At 44.4% G+C, this 18,975-nt stretch overlaps 1 protein-coding gene across 1 annotated transcript in view; it reads right to left on the bottom strand.

Moving 5' to 3' along the window:
- DNAH6 (dynein axonemal heavy chain 6) overlaps window positions 1-18,975 on the bottom strand; it is a 596,499-nt gene that overhangs the window by 174,169 nt on the left and 403,355 nt on the right. Inside the window, exons 60-62 of the mRNA XM_075352201.1 lie at window positions 8,679-8,858; window positions 4,175-4,408; window positions 549-684 (exon numbers count right to left, since the gene is read on the bottom strand). Of these exons, the coding sequence (XP_075208316.1) occupies window positions 549-684; window positions 4,175-4,408; window positions 8,679-8,858 (550 nt within the window). The remainder of the gene's footprint in view (window positions 1-548; window positions 685-4,174; window positions 4,409-8,678; window positions 8,859-18,975) is intronic.

The following is an 18,975-nucleotide window of genomic DNA, read 5'->3' as shown; positions in this document are numbered from 1 at the left end:
TACCCTAAAGGGTGCTTTACACGCTATGACATCGCTAGCGATCTCATTACAACACGCCAGATCGCACATACGATTTGCCGAGATCACACATGTGACCGGCGCTACAAAAAATGACCTATGTGCGATCTCGGCAAATGATATCTGCGATCTGGCGTGTCACATCAACGAGATCCCTAGCGATGTCGCAGCGTGTAAAGCACCCTTAAGGCTATGTGCACACGTTGCGTTTTTATCGGGGGTGGGGTTTATACTTTTTTGAGTGCAGATTTGTCACAAAACTGCAAGCAAACCCTTATGCCAGAAACGTCAATAAGAACCTTGAAGTGCAGTGGACATGTTGAGTATTTTCTCCTTGCAGATTGGACTGTGGTTTCAGGCAGGCGTCACAGCAGCCATGTAAGTGACACATTGGTGGAATCAAGTTCTCTGTACCCAAAATCATGCAGCAAAAACCTGCTGACAGGTTCCCTTTCAGTGTTCAGCAGTAGAATTTACACATTTTAGTAAATTATATAAAGTCATAATAATATCAATATATTTACACTAACCTAAATGGATAAGAATAGGAGATGATAATATATCAATTTTTAATCCTTTGAAACATGGAAGTATGTCTTCTAGATCACAAGAACTATTCCAAAGCGCATCATAGAGCCAGGGAACATCTGGTTTAGTTGGACGCTCCTAAAAAAAAAAAAAAAAAGAATAAGGGCATCATAATCATCATTTATTGCTATACTTGCAAGAACATGAATTTATTAACCATAAAAAGCTGAAAACTATTGGTAGGCAGTGCACATTTTAAGACACATACATAATAATGTCATTACTTTAAAGATTATTTCTCCAACTACTCATTTTTATTTTCAATATACTAGAAAGAATATGCTTCTAATCAAAAAGTCAAATCTGGTAATATTGATTTTAACTTGATTAATAAAATTGTTTCTTTCTCTTAGTTCAATTTTAGACAAGTAGAAAAATATTACCTTTTAAAATGGTAAAAAATTAATGCATATAAAAATAAAAGTATCAGTAAAGGAATCTTTTATGGTGACATTTATTTTGTTTCTAACTCAATTGTTTTCTAAATTAAGGATTTACACAATTTTGTCTCTGGCTAAAGGTGGCTTTACACGCTACGACATCGCTAAAGCGATGTCGTTGGGGTCACGGATTTTGTGACGCACATCTAGCCGCGTTAGCGATGTCGTTGCGTGTGACACCTATTAGTGATTTTGAATAGTTGAAAAAACGTTCAAAATCGCTAATCGGTGACATCCCCCCTAATCTTAATTATCGTTGCTGCTGCAGTAACGATGTTGTTCGTCGTTCCTGTGGCAGCACACATCGCTATGTGTGACACCGCAGAAACGAGGAACTTCTCCTTACCTGTGTCCCACCAGCAATGAGGAATGAAGGAGGTGGGCGGGATGTTCCGGTCGCTCATCTCCGCCCCTCCGCTTTGATTGGGCGCCCGCTTAGTGACATCGCTGTGACGCCGAACAAACCGCCCCCTTAGAAAGGAGGCGGTTCGCCGGTCACAGCGACATCGCTAGGCAGGTAAGTAGTGTGACTGTTTTTAGTGATGTTATGCGCCACGGGCAGTGATTTGCCCATGGCGCACAAACGATGGGGGCGGGTATGCTCGCTAGCGATATCGGTAACGATATTGCAGCGTGTAAAGTACCCCTAAGGCCCCCTTCACAAGTCTGTAAAAAATGTTCTTGTTTTCCACCATCGTGTTGAAAGTGCGTATGGCCCATCAGTGTGCTGTGCTTTTGGCACACGTATGCTGTCCCTGTGTTATCCGTGTGACAGCCAGATAGAACACAGACAGCATGAACTTCTATACTTATCTGTCCCCGGCGCTGCTGTTTCCTGGCGCTGCTGTATCCAGCGCTGCTGTCTCCGACGCTTATGTTAGTTCCCGGTCCGCGGAGCAGTAAATATTCATGAGCATAATGAGAGGGCCCAGAAGCAAGTGACAGTAACACTGGAGACAGGTGAGTATAGAAAATCATTTTATTTCAAAGACACGTGTTTTCTCTGGTACGTGTTAAACTGATGTCACACAGATCAGATCAGTGTGCAGTCCATGTGACATCAGTGCTGCCGGAGAAAAATGGACTTCTCTCCGTGTGGAACACAAGGACACGTGTTTTCTCCAATCAGACATATGGTCCTTGTGAAAACACTGATTTTAATGGGTCTGCGTATGTCCATGTCTCCGGTATGTATGAAAACGGATGTCATACGTACTGGAATCACTGACGTGTGAAGGAGGCCTAAGAGGCAGCTTTGCTTCAGCTAAAATCTACCCCCACCTGTCTGCAATGGAGATCAGGGACAACCAAGTCATCTCCAATTTGAAATAAAGAAAAAAGAAAAGTCCAGCTCACCATCAAACCAGCACTCCGGATAATTAAGAATGTTTATCATTCGAAACGCGTAGCTCTTTTTTAATTTTTCTATTGACAGTGATCTCTGTATTTTACCTTTGGATGGACTTTCAATACATTTCTATTTTATCTACACACCGTGAAGCTGGATTTTAATCCTGTCAACTCTTCAATTTGAGACACCTATTTTGGCATTCCAGACTACTATTGGAAAGACCAAGTGATGAAGAGTCCAATTCACTGGTAGATTCTTACAAGTCTCTTTATGGAGATTTTCTTTTTATGCAAATGGTTTTAGTGACACTATAAATAAGGTAAAGATGGCTATACACCTTAGATAAGTGTTAGATGACTGTACATTTGGCCAACAGCCAAACGCAAGACCGTATATTTGGCCATCAGCCAAACTCCTAACCCATTGAGTACATGCACACTCAGCTTGTCCAAACATACATGTATATTAAATGGAAAAAAGTTGGAATACATCAATGACTGTCACCTCTGTTAGGGACTTATCTCCCATAGGCATAAATAATCTTAAAGAAGTCCTCCCTTGAAGATTTTTTTTTATAAGTCTGTGTATATGTACATGTAGTGTGAGTGTATTAATATACTCACCTACCACCACCTTCTCCGGGTCTAGCGCTATTCTTCTCCTCTTCTCCGTGATGCCATCCCTCTTAAGACTCTCAAGGTCACACTGCGTGACCTGGAAGTGGATTTTACATTGTGAGTCTATAAAGCATCAGAGCGAGGCTCCATAGGCTTATACGGTAAAAAGAGACTTCCGGCTCATGCATAGAGCATATAGTGTTCCAGATAGTCTGAAGTGTGGTGACTAGTGATGAGAGAGCACTACCATGCTCAGTTGCTTGGTACTCGTAACAAGTAGTCGGATGCTCAGACAGGCACGCCACGTGAACATAGTATAATGGAAGTTAATGGGAAACTCAAGCATTTTTGCTGGTAGATCTTTCCTGGAAAAATGATTGAGTTTCCCATTGACTTTCATTTTACTCTGTACATAAGTTAAGCCCATCCAGCCTTCCAACTGCTTGTTACGAGTACCAAGCAACTGAGCATGGTACTGCTCACTCATCACCTTGGTAATGTCACTGAGAAGAGGAGTAGAATGGCGCTGGATCCCGGAGAAGGCAGTGATAAGAGAACATCTTAATACACTCACACTACACTACATACACAAATACACAGAAATATTTTTAAAGAAATCTTCATGGGAGAGCTTCTTATCATGCCTGATTCTTCCATCTCTAAATGTCTGCTGTTCGAGAAAAGTCAGGACCCCCAAATACACACTTAAAAGTCATCTGGTCTTACCAAAATTGTCTGGTTTGACCAACATTAATCTATGGTATCTGGCCATCTGATTATACTGTGTCAAATATTTTTACAAAAAGGATTAATAAACTACGAACAGATAAAAGCTTCCGATGTCCGAATATCAATCCAAATATTCTAAAAAAAACAATATGTTACAAACTCTTATGGTTTAACATAAAGTTAAATTAAAAAATATATACTGTATATATGCTTAAAAATATACTTTATATTTGTTGTGGTGATACACAGTCACGATATTCAAGAGCAAATTGTAAAATGGTATCATTATGGATTAATGGGTTGATGTGCAAGATTAAGCCTATTGCGGTATTTACATGAACCTTTCTGTCTTTAGGCTATAGTTTTTCATTCTAGCTATTAAGATGAAATTACATCCAGATTTATCTGCACTAAAAACATTGAGATCCCACCTTATCTAAGCTTGCAGCCCCCCGGAGGAAGAAATTCCATTCTGAGTCAGTGATTTCTTCTTTTTGTCGCATGATTTCTATACAGAGCATAAAACTGTAGATAAGCTTGTGCTGTTCAAAGAGACCTCGCGAAACATTGGTGTAAGATGAGAAAAGAGTTTGGGTGAGCAAGGTTGCCAGACGAATGTCGAGATTGTTACTCTTCTCAGCAGTCTCAATTGTTGTGTTAAACAGCTGCAAAGAAAGTATAAAATGAAATACACTAGAGAACAATAAAAAAAAATCAAATCTCTATTGACATCAGACAGCTCCATAGTGATTAAAAGCAATTGATCAAAAGCAAGTTAAAGTTTACCTCTGGTAATTGAAAGAATCCGATCTATTGTTTGAAATGTTATGTTCTCTACATAAAACTGATCTCATTATACAACAAAACTGCCCTTTTCCAGAGCTGGTCCCCCAAACCCAAACTCATTCTAAAAAATATAAAATGAGGAGGAAAACGAGTAATTTGTGCAAAATACAATAACTTTTTATTACTGAAGATCACACACAACATGACACAATATCACGGAATACATCTACCAATAGATAAAGGGGGAGAACAGTATGTATGGTGGGTAGATAAATAAAAGCTGGTGTCAAGTTCCCATTTACCTCTTAATCAATCCAAAAACACTAATAAGTAGAACATAGAGTGAATCTCAAAGTTGAGGATTGAAAAAAAGGGTATAGAGGGAAGAGGGAAACAGACAATGATTATAAAAGTCTACCAAGGTGTCTAATAAAGTGCATGTGCACATGGCTGGACAGGGTCCCCAGTATAGCCATACTTGGACGAAAAAGGTCAGGAGAATTACCTAAAGTGCAGGTGCAGTCGCAGGAGAACCCAGGCTCAGTCACAACATCAGTACAAAATACCCATAAAAAGGTGCAGGATCACCACCAACGAGCGTTTCGTGGAGGTACTGTTGCTTTCTCAAGGAGGAAGACCTTCAAGGACCTCCATGTTCTACTTATTAGTGTTTTTGGATTGATTAAGAGGTGAATGGCAACTTGACACCAGCTTTTATTTATCTGCCCACCATACATTGTGTACTCTCCCTTTATCTATTGGTAGATTTTATTCCGTGATATTGTGTCATGTTGTGTGTGATCTTCATTAATAAAAAGTTATTGTATTTTAAACAAATTTCTCTTTTTCCTCCTCATTTTATGTTTATCCTTGAGTAGTGCAGACACGGATTCAGTTGAATCTATACTGATACCGTGTCCACCCTTATGGCTCATTTATTGGGAATTTTTCTCATCCTAAGAAAGTAAAGTCGAGAATATTTGGCTTAGTTGGAAGCTTCCAATGTGTCTCATACTAAAAGCTTCAATTCTTTCAGATAGCAGTCCCAAAAAAAATGGCAAAACAGATTTATATTCACTTTGTCTGCATATAATATAATTAAAACTGAAAAAATAGGCTGGCACACAGTTTGTGATAATATATTTACCAATATTTTCAAATTCTGAGCATATCAATGTTATGGTGGTTTAAGAAAAAAATCGACAAATTCTTTGTTCACAGTTTAAAACTGCAAAAAAGTTGAATAGTTTTGCAAATATTTAGCTTAACTATTTCTGTACTATTTTTTTTTACTAATTGTTCTTACACTGTATATATACTTTATATTGCTTTCCTCATGTGTTACAAAAGATTGGCAATATCCTGAAATAACTTTTACCCATGAATAGAGAAGAATGAAGACTCAAAGTTGGTACAAGTAAACAAAACCTATTTACAAATGTGCTCAACATTTTATGTAGATTGCATCTGTGGCGCCCCTGAAGGTTTAGTCGCCACAGGGTACTGCACCTCACCAGAGGTGCAGTATTCATCTCGGGTAAGGAGGAGGTCATTGCCGGTAAACCACCACAATCCACCAACACACATAAGTTAGTTGCCCTCTCACCAGACTGGGTTAGGGTAGGGTCATTTAGGATGATCACCACAATGTATAGGGCCTCCCACCCACTAGTTCAGCAACCCTTGGGGGGGAGGAGCGACACTTGGGGACTAAGGCGACACACACCCACACACACACAGCCAGTCAGCCAGTTTCTCAAAGGAGACAGGAGGAAACACAGTCTGAGGGGAAAGAAGGAAGAAGCAGAGCTTCAGGATAGAGGTCCTGGGGACGGGCAGCTGGAGGAATTAGTCCCAGGACCAGAAGAGGGGGAAAGCAAGACACTGACTCACTGACTCAGACAGAACAGAAACCACCGGGAAAAAAGTGAGACACAGGAGTACAGGGTCACTGAGGGGAGAGCTGCACCATAACTCCCTCGGGACCGAGCGCACACAGAACAGGATGCGGAGCCCTAGGCTGGTGGGCACTTCAAGTCCCGCCAGCAGAATCCGCCGGGCAGGGGATTTCAAGTCTTCTGGCCCACACACAGATCCTGGGGCAAAGCAGCATATAGAGCCAGGAGTTGTAACCAACGGGTGGCACCAGCAACGGAATCGCGCAGCCTGCTATACGGGACGGGAAAAGAACCATTCACAGGATTCGGGTCCCCGCGTAGCTTAAAGCTGCAGGGATTCACACAACAGAGCGTAAGGAGGAAGGACTCACTGAAGGAAATACCGGTTCTGACCTCCGAACTATCCGTGATCGGCTGGAGCCCATCACAGCCTAGTCTGGCAGTCAAAAGGCAGGAGCAACTCAGTGAGTAAAGAACTTAAAATGCAACTGCTGTGTTGTCTCATCCTTCTCACGCCCCCTTATTAGAGTGGATTACTACTCCCAACATCCTCCCTGGGGCCTGAGCTCTGCCTGTATAGAGCTGTACCATCTGAGCTTCGTTATCATCCACCCCAGAGAGAAGATATCTCACGCAGTGGCGGCTCCCATCATAGCCGCACACCACAGGTGGCGTCATGAAGACATACTCAACATCCCCAAGCCCCTCATCTTTATTGACACCGCCTGGGTCATGGAACCGGGCCAGGCCACTGTGACATCCCAAACCCCTCTCCTACACTGGAGATGAGTCACCCCAAGGACCCTGTGGGTGCATCACATCTTTAAATGGGCTACCACAGGATCGCCATAGCATTGCCAGCACTGGACCTCTGTCTCTCAGTGGCAGTAGGGAAATAAAAACTCACCTCCATTTTTTTGTGTGGACAGAGTGGTTTACAATAGATTATGGGGACATGTCCATTATTGATTTGAGTCGCAGATCAGAATTGCCAATACAAGTCTATGGGTCCGTAAAAAACATAAACAGCACTAGATGACATCAGTGTACAATCTATGTGCTGTTCATGATTAACATTGTAATTAGAGATAAGCGAACCCGAACAGTAAAGTTTGGTATTCGTACCAATCCCCGACTTTACAAAAAAACAGTGTTTCAGTTCAGAGTTCAGGTACTTTTTGTATGCTAACCACTCGATCGAGCATAGCTGTGCTTGAGTTCGCTCGGTACTCAGTCCAATGCCAGCTGCTTGCCGTCTCTGAATGGCTCCCAAAGGGGGTAAAATCAGCGCTATCGGATGCAGTGTGTACAAAAAAAGAACAAATAACAAAAAAAGACCCTCCCCTGGGATTGTTTATTGTTGGCTGCATGTGGGCAGAGAGTCGAACTGTCCAATCAGTTATTTCCAATGAGGTTCAGGTCAAGTTCAAGTCCAGAACAGAATTATATCTGAAGTCCAGCTGAACCCATCGAACCCAAACTTCAACGGGTCCACTCATCTCTAACTGTAAGTGGAGAATTTTTTAGAATAATTTATTTTTTTCTGTCAGTGAACAATCAATGATGAAACGCTGATGGCAAAAAGCGAAACACTGATGAACAACAGTTCATGTTTTTACATTCGTAAAAATTCATGGTCATCCAAATGAAGCCTAAATAGACAACTTCGACATTTTAATGGGAATTATTTTTTTTAAGAATAAAAAGTGTGACAAAGATTCCAAAGATATATTTTATTAAGCTAACTCCACTGGAGATCATTACTTCACTTAGTTACTGAGTCTGGAAGAAAGCCAATTGTACGAGCCAATATTTGACAGTTTTGGAATTCACTTTCTTTAAAGCACAATAATTATAGAATTAGTTTAGACAGGATTATTTTACAATACCATAATTATTTTGGGATTAGATATTGCAATATGAAGCCAATTAGCTGCATCCTACCAAGACGTGTAATATCAACACAAGTATAGAAATTGTCGTTCCAGTCCTAGAAGTAAAACAACATACTGATAATGAAGCACTGTACGTATTACTATGACCCCAAAGAAACCTTTCACCTAGGAGTCTGGAAAACCAACACATAAGTTTTATATCAATCTCTGTCTTCCACATTTCATCTATCACAGACATTGCTATCGCTAACGTAAAAACAGATAGGTGTGGAATATAGTTTCATACTGTGACTGATAAAAGCTTGGCTCAATGAAGAATGCTATATGCAGATAACTGGAATGAATATTTAACGTACTTGTTTGAAGTACTTCAATGAGAATTGATACATTGGATCTATTTCTGAGAGACTTGCAATGACAAAGTAAATGACGGATCCCTGGGTGGCAACTGTCCTGTACTTCTCCCGAGCTGTGTTTATCTTTTGTTCTGTGGCTTCGGCTTCTTCTAGTCTAGTTTTAATAGCGCCTGAGGTTATCTGAAATTGTATAGAGAAAAATTACTTGAAAATTACCATTTGCAAATATGACGTATTCTCAATGTCTAATAATACCAACAAAGTGATCTTTTTTGAAAACGAGAACTTCTATGTTGATTTGTATTCCACCTCAATTTCAATAAAATTTGTACACTATAAAATGTGAAAAAAACAAGAATGCAATGATTTGGAAATCTCTTGTAACCATATTTTATTCACAGCAGAACATAGCATATTAGACATTTTCTATTTCATTGGAAAACATTAACTCGTTTAGAAATTAGACAGGTTTAACAAATGGTTGGAAAAGTACGTGGTACTAATGAAAAACAGCTGGATTGTCAATTAACTGTGTATATGTCATCATGATGTGACTACAGGAAAGCAAGGGACAGGGGCTCATATGCTGTCCCTCACACTAGGAGATCCTAGGCTATCCATAACCTCAGAGTTTCCCCTAATGGTGGAGATGCCTGAGTCTCAAGCCTGGCTATGCTCCTGACCAAAACTAATATGATTTCCCCCTCCTACCAGGGAAGGAAGGGGCAGGAGTGAGATGGAAACACAGATAAAGACAAAAAGGGGAAAACCAAGACTCTGACACACTGCAAACTTACAGGAACAAACAATGAGAGACTCAGGAGAAAAGCAAGAGCAGGCCGGTAGCAGCAAAATGACAAAAAGGGTTAACACCACAACTGTACACAACAACAAATACTACAACCACCAGTTAGTCTGAATCAGAACATCTCACCATTCCATCTTAGATAAACTATAGCTAGCATAGAAGGAAGGATCTAGCCAGCATATATAGGAGAGGATAAGATGTGATTGGCTCTCCCATAACATGTGAACAAAGGAGACTAACAGGCAGACCAGCAGAGATTAACTTTTACTAGTCTGCCTATGAACTAAAACTCTGTTGGTCGACGCCTGAGTCTGCATACACTGATCACAGACATCTGAGAAATTATCAGGTAGAGTGTCAGAATCTGTAGTCTAAACAGATCCCAATGCCGCCTTGACAGTCGGCGATCTTTGTAAAATCCTCTGTGTTACAGTATAAAGAGTGTATAAAAGCAAGTTACAGAGGCAAAGTCTTTCAGAAGCAAAGATGGTGAGAGGTTTATCAATCTGTGAACAATGGTGTCTCAAAATTGTGGAACAATTTCAGAAAAATGCTCCTCAATGTATAATTGCAATGACATTGAATATCATACCATATACAATACAAAAAATATCATCAAAATTTAGACATTCTGGAGGAATCCATGCGCACAAGGGACAAGGACGACAGTCAATATTTAGACGCTCATGATCCCCAGGTCCACAGGTTATACAACCCATTACATAGGCTGTGGAATACTTCTCGAAAACATTTTCTGTGAGCACAGTTTGCCTTGCAATCCACAAATGCAGGTTAAAGCTCTATCATGCAAAGGAGAAGCAAAATATCAACACAATCCAGAAACACTTCCATCTTCTCTGAGCCAAAGCTAATTTTAGATGGACTGAGGCAAAATAGAAATGTGTTCTTTGGTCAGATGAATCTAAATGTGAAATTATTCATGGAAACCACTGACACCATGTCCTGTGGACTCAAGTGGAGAAGGACCATCCAGCTTGCTATCAGTGCACGGTTCAAAAGCCTGCATCTCAGAGTATGGGGTTGTATTAGTGCTTACGGTGTAGGCAGGATACACATCTCGAAAAGCACTATTAATGCTGAGCATTATGTAGAGCTTTTAGAGGAAGATATCCTCCCATCCACACAATGTCTATTTCAGGGAAGGTCTTGTATATCTCAGTAAAAAATGCTAAACCACATACTGCATCCAACATAACACTAAAGCTTCACAGAAGCAGAGTTTGGTTGATGAACTGTCCGCCTGCAGTCCAGATCTTTCACCAATCTACATACATAATCGCCAGTTTCTGTGTCCCTATTCCAGCATGCACCGCAGCACTGTCAGTTGCGTAGGCGCAGTTCGAACTGCACCTGTGCAAGTAACATACACGTCACCGCAGCTTCCAGGCACAAACTGCGCGTGCGCAAGTAGCGGAGATGTCACTGCTCTTCACACGCATGAACAGTATCAGCCGCACCTCGCTATTCCACCGCACTCACGATGCAATAGCACTAGGCTTATTTCTAGTAGAATATATTTGCCACATTATGAAATGAAAAATCCAGCAAAGAGGACCCAGGATTGCTCAGAAGCTAGAATTCTATATATATCAGACAACTATGGGGCAACAATTTCAAAACAATTGGTCTCCTCAGTTCCCAGATGTGTACATACTGTTGTAAAAAGAAGAGAGAGAAATTGTAGAATGGGGCTTTGTAAACCGCGCCAAAGATCACTGATGAAATCTTGGATTAATGTAAACTTTTTATTCTTGCACAGGTCTACGCGTTTCAGGAGACTCTGCTCCCTTCCTCAGGACCAAACAGGCATAAGTTACATAATATCTGTAGAAGTGTATGTCTGCCAGACATATTTACACAATGAAATGACTAGAGTTGAGCGCGGTTCGCGGTTCGAGGTTCTCCAGTTCTAGGCTCGAGTGATTTTGGGGCCTGTTCTAGATCGAACTAGAACTTGAGCTTTTTGCAAAAGCTCGATAGTTCTAGAAACGTTCGAGAATGGTTCTAGCTAGAGATGAGCGAACCGGTCCCGGTTCGGCTCGAGGTCGGTTCGCCGAACGGAGGTCCCGTTCGCGTTCGGCTCGTCGAACGTTCGACGAACCGAACTCGAACTGCATAGGAAACAATGGCAGGCAATCACAAACACATAAAAACACCTAGAAAACACCCTCAAAGGTGTCCAAAAGGTGACAAACAACTCAAACACATGGGAAAGTGACAAGGACATATACTCATGCGAAAACAAAACAGCTGGACAAGGAAAAAGAGGAGGACACACAGATATATGAGTATATGCAAGGAAACATCGATTCCATTATTGTGCAACTTAAGCCCTGCTCATTTTAGGCTTCCAATCTTGATAAATTGCCTGAGCTCGCCACGTACGCCTTGGGGATCTTCTCGTGTCCTGCAGCCAGCGTTCTCTCGGAACCTGTCTTCAGTGCTGCTGGGGGTCTGCTGGCAGATAAGCACACGTGTCTGTCCACTGACAATGTGGACATGGCTCTCAGAGGACTTTTCTTCCCCTGGGTCAGCCAGGGGAGGTGAAAGGCACGCGTATTTTTGAGAGTGCTTCATGCAAAGCATCTTTTTCATCTTGAAAATTGGGTCAATTGATGCCAGTCAAGTGGGGTGTGTGTGGCCCAATTAGTGGCAACGAGAGAGACTGTGGTTGGAGTCCCCTCGCTGTGTTTCTAAAAGAACCAAGATGAACAAGTCATGGCTCTCAGAGGACTTTTCTTCCCCTGGGTCAGCCAGGGGACGGGAAAGGCACGCGTATTTTTGAGAGTGCTTCATGCAAAGCATCTTTTTCTTTTTCAAAAGGGGGCTCAACCGATGCCAGTCAAGTGGGGTGTGTGTGGCCCAGTTAGTGGAAACGAGGGAGACTGTGGTTGGAGTCCCCTCGCTGTGTTTCTAAAAGAACCAAGATGAACAAGTCATGGCTCTCAGAGGACTTTTCTTCCCCTGGGTCAGCCAGGGGACGGGAAAGGCACGCGTATTTTTGAGAGTGCTTCATGCAAAGCATCTTTTTCTTTTTCAAAAGGGGGCTCAACCGATGCCAGTCACGTGGGGTGTGTGTGGCCCAGTTAGTGGAAACGAGGGTGACTGTGGTTGGAGTCCCCTCGCTGTGTTTATAAAAGAACCAAGATGAACAAGTCATGGCTCTCAGAGGACTTTTCTTCCCCTGGGTCAGCCAGGGGAGGTGAAAGGCACGCGTATTTTTGAGAGTGCTTCATGCAAAGCATCTTTTTCATCTTGAAAATTGGGTCAATTGATGCCAGTCAAGTGGGGTGTGTGTGGCCCAATTAGTGGCAACGAGAGAGACTGTGGTTGGAGTCCCCTCGCTGTGTTTCTAAAAGAACCAAGATGAACAAGTCATGGCTCTCAGAGGAGTTTTCTTCCCCTGGGTCAGCCAGGGGAGGTGAAAGGCACGCGTATTTTTGAGAGTGCTTCATGCAAAGCATCTTTTTCATCTTGAAAATTGGGTCAATTGATGCCAGTCAAGTGGGGTGTGTGTGGCCCAATTAGTGGGAATGAGAGAGACTGTGGTTGGAGTCCCCTCACTGTGTTTCTAAAACAACCAAGATGAACAAGTCATGGCTCTCAGAGGACTTTTCTTCCCCTGGGTCAGCCAGGGGACGGGAAAGGCACGCGTATTTTTGAGAGTGCTTCATGCAAAGCATCTTTTTCTTTTTCAAAAGGGGGCTCAACCGATGCCAGTCAAGTGGGGTGTGTGTGGCCCAGTTAGTGCAAATGAGGGAGACTGTGGTTGGAGTCCCCTCGCTGTGTTTCTAAAAGAACCAAGATGAACAAGTCATGGCTCTCAGAGGACTTTTCTTCCCCTGGGTCAGCCAGGGGACGGGAAAGGCATGCGTATTTTTGAGAGTGCTTCATGCAAAGCATCTTTTTCTTTTTCAAAAGGGGGCTCAACCGATGCCAGTCAAGTGGGGTGTGTGTGGCCCAGTTAGTGGAAACGAGGGAGACTGTGGTTGGAGTCCCCTCGCTATGTTTCTAAAAGAACCAAGATGCACAAGTCATGGCTCTCAGAGGACTTTTCTTCCCCTGGGTCAGCCAGGGGACGGGAAAGGCACGCGTATTTTTGAGACTGCTTCATGCAAAGCATCTTTTTCTTTTTCAAAAGGGGGCTCAACCGATGCCAGTCAAGTGGGGTGTGTGTGGCCCAGTTAGTGGAAACGAGGGAGACTGTGGTTGGAGTCCCCTCGCTGTGTTTCTAAAAGAACCAAGATGAACAAGTCATGGCTCTCAGAGGACCTTTCTTCCCCTGGGTCAGCCAGGGGACGGGAAAGGCACGCGTATTTTTGAGAGTGCTTCATGCAAAGCATCTTTTTCTTTTTCAAAAGGGGGCTCAACCGATGCCAGTCAAGTGGGGTGTGTGTGGCCCAGTTAGTGGAAACGAGGGAGACTGTGGTTGGAGTCCCCTCGCTGTGTTTCTAAAAGAACCAAGATGAACAAGTCATGGCTCTCAGAGGACTTTTCTTCCCCTGGGTCAGCCAGGGGAGGTGAAAGGCACGCGTATTTTTGAGAGTGCTTCATGCAAAGCATCTTTTTCATCTTGAAAATTGGGTCAATTGATGCCAGTCAAGTGGGGTGTGTGTGGCCCAATTAGTGGCAATGAGAGAGACTGTGGTTGGAGTCCCCTCGCTGTGTTTCTAAAAGAACCAAGATGAACAAGTCATGGCTCTCAGAGGACTTTTCTTCCCCTGGGTCAGCCAGGGGACGGGAAAGGCACGCGTATTTTTGAGAGTGCTTCATGCAAAGCATCTTTTTCTTTTTCAAAAGGGGGCTCAACCGATGCCAGTCAAGTGGGGTGTGTGTGGCCCAGTTAGTGGAAACGAGGGAGACTGTGGTTGGAGTCCCCTCGCTGTGTTTCTAAAAGAACCAAGATGAACAAGTCATGGCTCTCAGAGGACTTTTCTTCCCCTAGGTCAGCCAGGGGACGGGAAAGGCACGCGTATTTTTGAGAGTGCTTTATGCAAAGCATCTTTTTCTTTATCAAAAGGGGGCTCAACCGATGCCAGTCAAGTGGGGTGTGTGTGGCCCAGTTAGTGGAAACGAGGGAGACTGTGGTTGGAGTCCCCTCGCTGTGTTTCTAAAAGAACCAAGATGAACAAGTCATGGCTCTCAGAGGACTTTTCTTCCCCTGGGTCAGCCAGGGGAGGTGAAAGGCACGCGTATTTTTGAGAGTGCTTCATGCAAAGCATCTTTTTCATCTTGAAAATTGGGTCAATTGATGCCAGTCAAGTGGGGTGTGTGTGGCCCAATTAGTGGCAACGAGAGAGACTGTGGTTGGAGTCCCCTCGCTGTGTTTCTAAAAGAACCAAGATGAACAAGTCATGGCTCTCAGAGGACTTTTCTTCCCCTGGGTCAGCCAGGGGAGGTGAAAGGCACGTGTATTTTTGAGAGTGCTTCATGCAAAGCATCTTTTTCATCTTGAAAATTGGGTCAATTGATGCCAGTCAAGTGGGGTGTGTGTGGCCCAATTAGTGGCAATGAGAGAGACTGTGGTTGGAGTCCCCTCGCTGTGTTTCTAAAAGAACCAAGATGAACAAGTCATGGCTCTCAGAGGACTTTTCTTCCCCTGGGTCAGCCAGGGGACGGGAAAGGCACGCGTATTTTTGAGAGTGCTTCATGCAAAGCATCTTTTTCTTTTTCAAAAGGGGGCTCAACCGATGCCAGTCAAGTGGGGTGTGTGTGGCCCAGTTAGTGCAAACGAGGGAGACTGTGGTTGGAGTCCCCTCGCTGTGTTTCTAAAAGAACCAAGATGAACAAGTCATGGCTCTCAGAGGACTTTTCTTCCCCTGGGTCAGCCAGGGGATGGGAAAGGCACGCGTATTTTTGAGAGTGCTTCATGCAAAGCATCTTTTTCTTTTTCAAAAGGGGGCTCAACCGATGCCAGTCAAGTGGGGTGTGTGTGGCCCAGTTAGTGGAAACGAGGGAGACTGTGGTTGGAGTCCCCTCGCTGTGTTTCTAAAAGAACCAAGATGCACAAGTCATGGCTCTCAGAGGACTTTTCTTCCCCTGGGTCAGCCAGGGGACGGGAAAGGCACGCGTATTTTTGAGAGTGCTTCATGCAAAGCATCTTTTTCTTTTTCAAAAGGGGGCTCAACCGATGCCAGTCAAGTGGGGTGTGTGTGGCCCAGTTAGTGGAAACGAGGGAGACTGTGGTTGGAGTCCCCTCGCTGTGTTTCTAAAACAACCAAGATGAACAAGTCATGGCTCTCAGAGGACTTTTCTTCCCCTGGGTCAGCCACGGGACGGGAAAGGCACGCGTATTTTTGAGAGTGCTTCATGCAAAGCATCTTTTTCTTTTTCAAAAGGGGGCTCAACCGATGCCAGTCAAGTGGGGTGTGTGTGGCCCAGTTAGTGGAAACAAGGGAGACTGTGGTTGGAGTCCCCTCGCTGTGTTTCTAAAAGAACCAAGATGAACAAGTCATGGCTCTCAGAGGACCTTTCTTCCCCTGGGTCAGCCAGGGGACGGGAAAGGCACGCGTATTTTTGAGAGTGCTTCATGCAAAGCATCTTTTTCTTTTTCAAAAGGGGGCTCAACCGATGCCACTCAAGTGGGGTGTGTGTGGCCCAGTTAGTGCAAACGAGGGAGACTGTGGTTGGAGTCCCCTCGCTGTGTTTCTAAAAGAACCAAGATGAACAAGTCATGGCTCTCAGAGGACTTTTCTTCCCCTGGGTCAGCCAGGGGACGGGAAAGGCACGCGTATTTTTGAGAGTGCTTCATGCAAAGCATCTTTTTCTTTTTCAAAAGGGGGCTCAACCGATGCCAGTCAAGTGGGGTGTGTGTGGCCCAGTTAGTGGAAACGAGGGAGACTGTGGTTGGAGTCCCCTCGCTGTGTTTCTAAAAGAACCAAGATGCACAAGTCATGGCTCTCAGAGGACTTTTCTTCCCCTGGGTCAGCCAGGGGACGGGAAAGGCACGCGTATTTTTGAGAGTGCTTCATGCAAAGCATCTTTTTCTTTTTCAAAAGGGGGCTCAACCGATGCCAGTCAAGTGGGGTGTGTGTGGCCCAGTTAGTGGAAACGAGGGAGACTGTGGTTGGAGTCCCCTCGCTGTGTTTCTAAAAGAACCAAGATGAACAAGTCATGGCTCTCAGAGGACTTTTCTTCCCCTGGGTCAGCCAGGGGACGGGAAAGGCACGCGTATTTTTGAGAGTGCTTCATGCAAAGCATCTTTTTCTTTTTCAAAAGGGGGCTCAACCGATGCCAGTCAAGTGGGGTGTGTGTGGCCCAGTTAGTGGAAACGAGGGAGACTGTGGTTGGAGTCCCCTCGCTGTGTTTCTAAAAGAACCAAGATGAACAAGTCATGGCTCTCAGAGGACCTTTCTTCCCCTGGGTCAGCCAGGGGACGGGAAAGGCACGCGTATTTTTGAGAGTGCTTCATGCAAAGCATCTTTTTCTTTTTCAAAAGGGGGCTCAACCGATGCCAGTCAAGTGGGGTGTGTGGCCCAGTTAGTGGAAACGAGGGAGACTGTGGTTGGAGTCCCCTCGCTGTGTTTCTAAAAGAACCAAGATGAACAAGTCATGGCTCTCAGAGGACTTTTCTTCCCCTGGGTCAGCCAGGGGACGGGAAAGGCACGCGTATTTTTGAGAGTGCTTCATGCAAAGCATCTTTTTCTTTTTCAAAAGGGGGCTCAACCGATGCCAGTCAAGTGGGGTGTGTATGGCCCAGTTAGTGGAAACGAGGGAGACTGTGGTTGGAGTCCCCTCGCTGTGTTTATAAAAGAACCAAGATGAACAAGTCATGGCTCTCAGAGGACTTTTCTTCCCCTGGGTCAGCCAGGGGACGGGAAAGGCACGCGTATTTTTGAGAGTGCTTTATGCAAAGCATCTTTTTCTTTATCAAAAGGGGGCTCAACCGATGCCAGTCAAGTGGGGTGTGTGTGGCCCAGTTAGTGGAAACGAGGGAGACTGTGGTTGGAGTCCCCTCGCTGTGTTTCTAAAAGAACCAAGATGAACAAGTCATGGCTCTCAGAGGACTTTTCTTCCCCTGGGTCAGCCAGAGGAGGTGAAAGGCATGCGTATTTTTGAGAGTGCTTCATGCAAAGCATCTTTTTCATCTTGAAATTTGGGTCAATTGATGCCAGTCAAGTGGGGTGTGTGTGGCCCAATTAGTGGCAACGAGAGAGACTGTGGTTGGAGTCCCCTCGCTGTGTTTCTAAAAGAACCAAGATGAACAAGTCATGGCTCTCAGAGGACTTTTCTTCCCCTGGGTCAGCCAGGGGAGGTGAAAGGCACGCGTATTTTTGAGAGTGCTTCATGCAAAGCATCTTTTTCATCTTGAAAATTGGGTCAATTGATGGAAGTCAAGTGGGGTGTGTGTGGCCCAATTAGTGGCAATGAGAGAGACTGTGGTTGGAGTCCCCTCGCTGTGTTTCTAAAAGAACCAAGATGAACAAGTCATGGCTCTCAGAGGACTTTTCTTCCCCTGGGTCAGCCAGGGGACGGGAAAGGCACGCGTATTTTTGAGAGTGCTTCATGCAAAGCATCTTTTTCTTTTTCAAAAGGGGGCTCAACCGATGCCAGTCAAGTGGGGTGTGTGTGGCCCAGTTAGTGCAAACGAGGGAGACTGTGGTTGGAGTCCCCTCGCTGTGTTTCTAAAAGAACCAAGATGAACAAGTCATGGCTCTCAGAGGACTTTTCTTCCCCTGGGTCAGCCAGGGGACGGGAAAGGCACGCGTATTTTTGAGAGTGCTTCATGCAAAGCATCTTTTTCTTTTTCAAAAGGGGGCTCAACCGATGCCAGTCAAGTGGGGTGTGTGTGGCCCAGTTAGTGGAAAAGAGGGAGACTGTGGTTGGAGTCCCCTCGCTGTGTTTCTAAAAGAACCAAGATGCACAAGTCATGGCTCTCAGAGGACTTTTCTTCCCCTGGGTCAGCCAGGGGACGGGAAAGGCACGCGTATTTTTGAGAGTGCTTCATGCAAAGCATCTTTTTCTTTTTCAAAAGGGGGCTCAACCGATGCCAGTCAAGTGGGGTGTGTGTGGCCCAGTTAGTGGAAACGAGGGAGACTGTGGTTGGAGTCCCCTCGCTGTGTTTCTAAAACAACCAAGATGAACAAGTCATGGCTCTCAGAGGACTTTTCTTCCCCTGGGTCAGCCAGGGGACGGGAAAGGCACGTGTATTTTTGAGAGTGCTTCATGCAAAGCATCTTTTTCTTTTTCAAAAGGGGGCTGAACCGATGCCAGTCAAGTGGGGTGTGTGTGGCCCAGTTAGTGGAAACGAGGGAGACTGTGGTTGGAGTCCCCTCGCTGTGTTTCTAAAAGAACCAAGATGAACAAGTCATGGCTCTCAGAGGACCTTTCTTCCCCTGGGTCAGCCAGGGGACGGGAAAGGCACGCGTATTTTTGAGAGTGCTTCATGCAAAGCATCTTTTTCTTTTTCAAAAGGGGGCTCAACCGATGCCAGTCAAGTGGGGTGTGTGTGGCCCAGTTAGTGCAAAC

The sequence above is a fragment of the Anomaloglossus baeobatrachus genome, chromosome 1 (genome assembly GCF_048569485.1).
Source record: "Anomaloglossus baeobatrachus isolate aAnoBae1 chromosome 1, aAnoBae1.hap1, whole genome shotgun sequence".
Lineage (NCBI taxonomy): Eukaryota > Metazoa > Chordata > Amphibia > Anura > Aromobatidae > Anomaloglossus > Anomaloglossus baeobatrachus.
This window is presented reverse-complemented; position numbering and strand designations above follow the sequence as displayed.